The 9154-nt window shown below is 33.7% G+C and overlaps 1 protein-coding gene across 1 annotated transcript; it reads left to right on the top strand.

Moving 5' to 3' along the window:
* The first annotated feature begins 267 nt into the window (after nt 1-267).
* On the top strand, nt 268-3457 carry LOC136801447 (uncharacterized). Its single transcript, XM_067058091.1, has 8 exons — nt 268-285; nt 475-532; nt 721-920; nt 1078-1365; nt 1502-1703; nt 1800-1887; nt 2827-2994; nt 3175-3457. The coding sequence occupies exons 1-8, from the start codon at nt 268-270 to the stop codon at nt 3455-3457; spliced, it is 1305 nt and encodes a 434-aa protein (XP_066914192.1).
* The last annotated feature ends 5697 nt before the right edge of the window (nt 3458-9154 follow it).

Here is a 9154-nt window from a genome sequence, read left to right as displayed (position 1 = left end):
TGTCTGGTTTAGTTTGCCTCATCTTCAACCATTTTACTTGAATCTTTTCTATATGTTTACATTCAAAATATTCATACTTGCAGAATGCCTTTTTGAATTTTACTCCTTTGAGCCGAAATCTATATTCATGTTGTGTACACTTTCACTTGACTTATTCTTTTTTCAATTTTAGCAAAGTAAAATTGAAAAATTACCCTCAAAAGTCAAGAAAGACTGTTCCGCTTCAATAGTTGGTCGAGGCACTATACATGGCTCTTTCAAAGCATTATGGATGCCCCAGAAGAGGTGAGAGGCACTTTGGCTGAAATTTCATTGCATTGAAAAATGTAAAAGTGTACGTACATTTCTACCTGACCTCCACCTTTAAATATCCCAGTCAAAGCTACGGTGAAAATTGTTCTAGTTCTAATGATAAATTTAAAACAATACGTTGATTGGTTTCTGCTAAAACCGAAACAATCAATTTTCTTTTAGATTGTTGGAGACAACTTGGACTTTGAGAAAAGGGCAAGACACCAAGGAAAGAACAGACGTAATGAAAGCATCCATTGGTTTCACTACATGGCTATATTACACAGGGTTCATCCCTCTAAAGGCAACGACTATTATTTTCGAAATCTGCATCAAAAAATTTTTGTTTTCTTCAGAATTGATGATCAATAAGAAAGGACTAATTTAGTGGGATAAAAACTTCACTTTAATTTCACTTTTTACATTTAGCCAATCGAACACTACAAGAGTATCGCAATATGCCTATATCCCCTGGATTGAAAACGCAAGAAGTGCTTTCAAGCACCTACAAGATCCTGATAGCCCGAAGCATTGTTAACTTCATCCCTGCATTCAAGTTTCTACGGAAAAACGTCTGCTGGCATATACCTCACGCATTTTCAAAAGAAATGTCAGAAAAATCTCGCGTTGTAAGTATTGGTATAAGCCCTAATAATCTTACATACCTTACTTAAAAACATAAATTGACGAGGAGATATGAGTCGTGACATTATGTTAGAAATCTTTTATACTATGGTAAATACCGTCACAAAGTTTAATTAAAAAAGATAAACATTATTTATTCAGGTACCTCTTGGACTTTCGTTTCACGCTGAAAACTCTACAACCGAAATTATTCAAATTATACGGGAAATTCAAGACAAATATGTTCCAATGATGGACGTTGACACTGACGAAGATGATGAAATAAGGAGACTAATCATCGAATCACTATTGTTCGGAGGAGACCAGCTTACAGAGGAGAGGATCATTAACGCTCAACAAGGCTTTGTTGATTGTCGAAACGATTATGAGATGCTGCAAGGGTTGAAACCAGCTTATGAAGACTGGCATTTGAAGCGAACCCTATACGAGGTAAGACTGAATAAACCAATATTTAGGTGTGCCTTATATATTGATAATAACTAAACCTTCTATGATAATTTTTATAATATCAAAATGAATCAAAAATACCAATTACATAAAAAAAATAATCGTTTACTTCCATCAGGTTAAGGAAACAATATTTCGCCAAAGAGAATCAGGGGCCCAACATGGTACCACCGAATGGTCGATGAATGTAACGAATTCAACAAATGCCAAAAAAGGAGCTAAAGACGATTTCAACGCATTCAAAGAGTTTAGCGATGTCGAAACAGATGCATTAATTGTAGCTGCAACGATGACTCATTTTAATATGCAAAAAATCGAGGGTAAGTTGAAAGTACCAATGATGAAATTTATAAGTTTTCTGAAGGATTCTCTTATCTTTTGAAAATTTTAATGATTAATTTTTTTTCACCTTACAGATGATCCTATTCCTGGCGATGTCAAAAATAGTGGTAACGATGCAAGATATGCTTGGCTACAAAAGAATGTGGAAGAAAATTTCAGAAGGTCAGCACTTTAGCATAAAGACTATATTATTACAGCGTGAAGTAATAGTAAACAAAGTTGGTTTATACCGGGTGCACCAAAAAAAAGTATACAACTTTGTCGAGATATTGTGAGCTTCAGGATTTAATTTTTTTGTTCATTCTTTTTTTATTGTATAGAGGATGCTCTAACTTGAATTTTGAGCTATTATACATTAAATTTGAAAACGTAGTTCGAAAACTATTTAAAAAAAACTGACTTTTTTTTAATGTCGAAATTTCAAAAAACCATCAAAAACAGCGAGCAAACTTTTCTCTTGACACTTACCTTGTTTACACATAAAAATACCAAAAAATGCAACTGTGTTCATCAAAACTCGTCACGGAATTTAAGAATATGGTAAAACAAGCTATTTCCATGTAAGATAATATTTTTGGAAAAGCTGAAATTTTTTTTTGGAAATCTCCAAGGTTTTGATGTTATGATATGTGAGAAAATTTTTGAAAAACAAGATCACCATTTCTTGACTAGTTGTTCAAAGAACTTGGGTCTGCATTGAGTTTGATGGTGTTGGAAATATTCATGACGTGCAAATAAGATGGGCAAACTGTTGGCCAAATATAAGATAAGAGAAAAAAGAATAAAAGAAACAATGAAGTTGTTTTTTTGTCATTTTGTCTTATTTATAGCGTGATTGCTGTTTTTAATGATTTTTTGAAATTTCGACATGGAAAAAAAGTTAGTTTTTTGGAAATAACTTTCGAACTGCTTTTTCAAATTTAATGTATAATAGCTCAAAATTCAAGTTAGAGCATCCTCTATACAATAAAAAAAGAATGAACAAAAAATTTAAATCCTGAAGCTCACAATATCTCGACAAACCTGTATACTTTTTTTTGGTGCACCCGGTATTCTACGAGTTTAACCCTTTTTTACCAAGATTTCTTTTTGTATTTTCAGATTCACAGTGATGTATAATGTTGAGATCAAAGAAAATGCTAAAGTCGAGGATAATCCATTCAAGATGAAACTGTACTTTTGTTCGAAATGCGAAAACACAACAAAAAAACCGTACAAGACAAAAAACGGGCGAGACAGCTACGAAGTTGCTAAGCACCAATATGACAGGTAATAAAAAATAGATATCCTGTCTAAAGTTTAAGATAAAATAATCTTTGAAAGCTCTATCGAAAATGTGCTAAAATAATTACAATAGAATCTGATATAACAGAAAATGTTTAGCAGAAAATATCACTCAAATACAATAATATTTGAAAAAATATATAGAAATAATTTCTTCATTTCTAGAAATGCTATGGAATCAACTAACGAACCTACTGAGGAGGAAGAGAAGGAAACTATCAATCACAAATTGAGTTATCAGAAAGCATTGTTTACTTACAATTTGTTGTTGAGGTCAATAAATGATGCAATCAAAGAGGGGGATGGAGAAAGGCTGTTTGAGCATTATCGAGTTGCAGTCCTTTATTTCAAGTGTTATGGAAGAAGTAAATATGCCTACACAGTTTTAAAATCATTCTTTCGTATTAAGATGGAGCCATCTGCTGCCCTGAGTCTTATTTGGGTATAATATGGCATGATAATCCGATTCATCATTCCGTCCTGCCCGCCCAATCTGCTGGCAGTGAAAAAGCAGGCCCAAAATGACAAACATACTTTAATTTTTTTGCATTGATACCACACCCGATTGTGCTTGTTGCAATTATGACACGAGGTAATGTATCATCTACAGAAGTAAGCGAAGCAAGGTACTTCTCTTTGTTGTGTGGTGATGTGTCTGCATGAAACATGCCAACAAGAAAATTATCATAATGCTTTTCCCGATTTTTGTAGATTCCTAATCTAAGTTTGGATAGAAACTGCCCAAATAACCAAGAAACCAGTTTCTGAGATCGACAATATATCAACACTTTTGGAGTGTTTTCACTGTTTTGACTGATAATGTTGAGCAGCCAATTGAAGCACGATATTGATTTGCTCCCAGCATCTACGATTGATAGTCTAATATTCTTTCTATCAGGAGAAGAATGAATATACTTTACATATTTAGACAGACTGCATGCACCACGCAAAATTTCAGTGAAGTCCATCTCAATTGTTGCGCTAAGGGCCAGAACGGGAACTTTCTCTGAACAAAATGATCGAATCTCTCCGATGCGAGAAAAGGCTTCTCTGAATACGCTTTCTGTAGAAGATGAAGCAGGAACACCCCTGAAAAAAAGAGTAAAAAACTTCTCAATGCAGTAAGGGTAAATTTTGGTGAGCCTCTATGCTTAGCAAAACGAATTTTTTGAGCCTCATGCTTATATGCTATGCTTATGTACATACATTTTGCAAGTTTTTTGTAATTTGGGAGATTAAAAATGCCTTGAAATCTTAGACTGAGGCTTAGCATATGTATGGGTGAAAAGCCTCAAGAAAGAAAATTTACAAAAAGCAAGGCGCTTTTCAAACACTTTTCGATTCATCGACGATCTTTTAACCATCAATGATGACAATTTATTTATGGAAAACTATAAAGAAATCTACCCTCCTGAACTTCAGCTCAATCTTGAAAGTTCAGGTGATACTATTACTTTTTTGGATCTCTCATTAACCAATGACAACGGTTACATAGATGCAAAACTCTATGACAAAAGAGATAACTTTCCTTTTTCGATTGTTCGTCTTTTATTTGCGTCGAGCAATATTCCATCTCGGATGTTTTATAACTGTGTGGGAGCTGAAATTTTGAGGATTGGTAGGGTCTGTTCCAGTGTGAACAATTTCATTAGTGCAAGTATGTCTCTCATTGATAGAGCAAAGAAGCAAGGAGCAAAGATTACACGGTTGGAAAAAGTTTTGAGGAAAATGTATGGTCGCCATCAAGTTTTGAGAACCTTTTTCAGCAATGCGAAAAAATTTTCAGATTCATTACTCCACAACTAAACAACAAAAAAAATTTGGACTTGTCACTGTTTCTTTTACTAATTTACTAATTTTCATTTCTTTTTAATCGATAGAGTCGTTTTATATTTCAATGTGTTGTATCTTTCTCTCTGTCCAGTATATTTGTAGTTTATGTCTAAGTTTGTTGAGTTTGTCACATTTCCTAATTCGTTTCCAATGTGTACGGCCACTCGGTTACGGGGTTCCGAACCGGGCTCTCGGTCAACCTTTCAACTTTTTCTCTTTCTTTCTGCTGTACTTCACTGTATGGTCAGAAATTTTAAACTTTTTTGTTTACAATTTGTTTTATTTTAATCCCTCTTCTCTGTTTTTTTATGTACGAAATAGTGTCTGATCAACACTATTTCTTCTTTGGTAAAAATGACGGGTGGCTCGCGGGCGCCAGAGAGTGCTTACTCTTGGTACCACACCTGACTCTAGGCTTTGTCTTCATCTTGCCATTTTCTTTTTCTTTGTATAATTGTTTGTTTGAATGTTTTGTTGTTTTGTATCATATTTGTTGGTATTGTCGGTCGAGCAATTGGGGTGTGATGATGTTTCAGCTTTTGCTGAGATTATGTTGAGGGTAGTGTTTTGATCCATGAGAGATTTTCAAACTTTTCTTAGATTTAAGTTTTTCTAATATTTGAGCCTGAATATGCCTATTAGTGTTATGCTTATTAAAAAAACGTGTTTATTACACATATATATAGTGAAGATATGTAATATCTGTCATTTTAGAAAAAGAAAAGTATTGATATATAAATAACTCAAACTGATAAAAACGAAAAAAGTTAAGAATATTTTTCTTAATTGTGTGTATTTACGATTTTTTTGGTATTTTTTATTTTTTAATCATTCCGAAACAGAGGGTAATTTAGCAAAAAGTTAAAGGGAATTTAAATAGTGGTATGTGAAAGAAAAACCTAATCCAAATAAAGATAGAAGAAAAGTAATAGTGGAGAAACAATGAATTGCAAAAAACTTTTTTGATAAACACACTTCCGTAAGTTCATCAAAATACATACAAAATGGGGACAAATACAAAAGCAAACACATCAAATAAATTTAAAAAAAAAAAAAAAAAAAAAAAAAAAAATACATAAACAAAACAAAACCCGAAGTCCCAGACTTGTGACTGGCATAGTGACTTTCCACGTGTTTAAGGGCCCACACTCAGTCGCCTTCGGAAAACATAGTAAAAAGGAACTGACCAGCAGCTTCCAAATAAATAACAGACAACAAACAGACACTACAACAAAATACAGTACAAAAGGGCAGAAAGACACACTGTACCAACTATCCCACGTACACTACAGGTGAAACAGACATTTGTAACAAACACAATCTTACATAAAAATAGAAAAAATCACACAAAAACTGAAAAGAATAGAATCGTAAGTTGGCCGAGAACCCGGTTCGGCGTGCCGCGACGGGAGGACTGCACAGGGCAAAGAAAAGTAGGAAATGAATACCTCCAATGCTAATGCTAATTCTTTAGACAGAAAAAAAAAAAAAAAAAAAAAAAACAAACAAAAACAAAACAAGAAAAAACAAACAAACACACATACAATACACAAGAAACAATTTCAATTTCAAAATATGTAAAAATTCTTCGACGGTTTTCCCATACTTCATAAAACAGTCAGGAAACCTGGAAAAACATTTGACAACTTGCTTCTTCAAGAAAGCGTTTGAAGCACCCTAGTTTCGCATTCGAATGAAAAGCTCAGTGACTCTAGGAGTCAGATCTTCAAACATGAGTGTGCTACGTGCTATCCGTAAAATTTCTGAAAAGACAGATCCATATAAATGCACGATGGGATGTTACTGTGGGCATGTGGCATCCTTACAATGAAGAAGGGAAAGGCATCTCTCTTATCAAAAAGTTTATATCTAAAAATATTGTTTTCAATGGTGATATCTAAATCTAAAAACGATGCATGGTTTCCATGGTGCTCAACTTTGAGATCTAATTCTTTAGGGTAAATCTGTTTGTAGCAATTATGAAACTCATCTCTGTCATTTAAGGCACACAAATCATCAATAAATCTACCTACAGAGTGGAAGTTATAGGCACTAGGCGAACTAGCAGAAATGAGACCTTTGACATACTCAGATTCAAAATGGTACAAAAACAGATTTGCCCAAAAAGGAGCAGGATCTGTTCCCATGGGTATTCCAATGCACTGTTTAAGAATAGAATTGCCAACTTTGAAAAAGCAATTTTTTATCAGAAAGGACACACACTCAGACAGTGAAGTACTAGTAAAGAACCTATCATCCTTCCCTTTTGTAGTCCAGTATGCTGAAGTATTTGAAAAACCAAGTTTATTTCTACAACCTAAATCAAACACAAAGTTAATAATTTTGGTTAAAATTTCAATGAGAAGATCGTGTGGAAGGGTTGTGTACAGTGTTGCAAAATCGAATGTCGAAATTCGTTTTGCTTTTTTCTTGGCATTGATTCTGTTAAGATGTCCAATAACAGGCGAAGAATTTTGTACAACCCAGAATTCAATGAGAAGATCGTGTGGAAGGGTTGTGTACAGTGTTGCAAAATCGAATGTCGAAATTCGTTTTGCTTTTTTCTTGGCATTGATTCTGTTAAGATGTCCAATAACAGGCGAAGAATTTTGTACAACCCAGAATTCAATGAGAAGATCGTGTGGAAGGGTTGTGTACAGTGTTGCAAAATCGAATGTCGAAATTCGTTTTGCTTTTTTCTTGGCATTGATTCTGTTAAGATATATCATGATATATCATGATTGAGCCTGGGAATGTCACAAATTGAAATTTTGATTTAAAAAATACATGGAACATATATGCAGGATGAAAGATTTTTCTGTTTCAATTTGCTAGCAAATAAAAAGGCCTTGCTTTAGGCATTTTCATAGAAATAAAAATTACTTACCACGAAATTTTATGGGCTTCATCAACAACAACACAAACAACGTTCTTTCGAAGAAATGAAGTGGTGAGAAAATCTTTCACTGAGGACAAAAGCCATTTTTCAGGAATTCCAAATAAGATGTTGTACCCATTCATTTTAAGTGTTTCAACGTCTGAACATTTGTCAAGGCTGCATGCCTTGATGTTGAGGTATGAACCAAGTTCTTCAGCTTCAGCAATTTGATTCGGTATCAGATTTTGTAAAGGCGAAACCACAAGAACAATTGGATGCTTCGAACTGTTGGGAAGGGCCCGGAAGATTGAAGGAAGTAGCTGATAAATCATACTTTTTCCATATGCGGTAGGAAGGATAGCAAGAGTATCTTTACCAGCAACAACATTATCGATGCAGTCCATCTGCTTTCTCTTCAACGAGAAATTTGAATCAACTTTCTTAATTGCATCAGTTGCAATTTTTTCTAGAGAAGATTGTTCAGTCATTTGTGACTTAAAAGCATCAACAGTTTGTTTCGTGTGTCGAGTTCGAGATTTCCAAGACAGGAGTAAAACCACTGATGATATGTGTTGACTGTTGTGTCTAATGTTTTTTTTTAAATAACAGGTTTTTTGTGTATCAAAAGTAAAACCAAGAGTATGAAGTAAAATCCAGTCTGCCGTTGTGAGAGATTATAAATTTGTTACTATTCATATTATTAATATTTGCTAAAGAAGAAGTAAAAAAACAAAATATTATTTGTAAAAAATTGAAAATAGTTTTCTAAGATTACCACAACCAACTTTCCCAGCCTTGTTTATGTTTATAAAAAGTGCGCCATTATGAGATTCAAAATTATTCAAAATTAATATTCGCGGTTCAATGGTTACACTCACTAAAACTAAAATTGCGGAAAGCAACTTTTTCTTTCAGTCTAAATAGTAAACACGACCGCGCATTCTATGTTCACCTTCTTGAACATTCAAATAGACCTGTCTATCTGCTGAACAAGGAATTCGAGTTTTTTCGAGATTTCCGCAGTGAAGCGATAGACGGGATTCCGGTCTAGTATCAACCGTGAAAGTCATTTCCGAGTAACAATTTTCCTAAATTGAGTTATCAAAATTATGAAATTTTTTAAAATGGGCTATTACCAATAGAAGGATCCCACATGCAAAATATTACAAACCATCTGATTATTCCTTTATTAGTACACTTATTATGGAAAAGACTCTTCCAAATAGGCTAGGATTTTGTCTGCAAAGTATAGTTATTTTTTCTGACAAAGAGCTATTGCTGGTTTCAATTTTCATACAATGCTTTGAAAAAAGCTGCCTTTAAATAAAATATTTGCGAGCGGATTTTCTAAAAATGCACACACTTGTTATGCTTTTATCAAAGAATTATTACAATACAGACTGTATCTTTACAAAGTTAATCATAAAGACTGGT

Source organism: Clytia hemisphaerica, unplaced genomic scaffold (genome assembly GCF_902728285.1).
Source record: "Clytia hemisphaerica strain Z4C2 unplaced genomic scaffold, Clytia hemisphaerica genome assembly, whole genome shotgun sequence".
NCBI classification, from domain to species: Eukaryota; Metazoa; Cnidaria; class Hydrozoa; order Leptothecata; family Clytiidae; genus Clytia; species Clytia hemisphaerica.
This window is presented reverse-complemented; position numbering and strand designations above follow the sequence as displayed.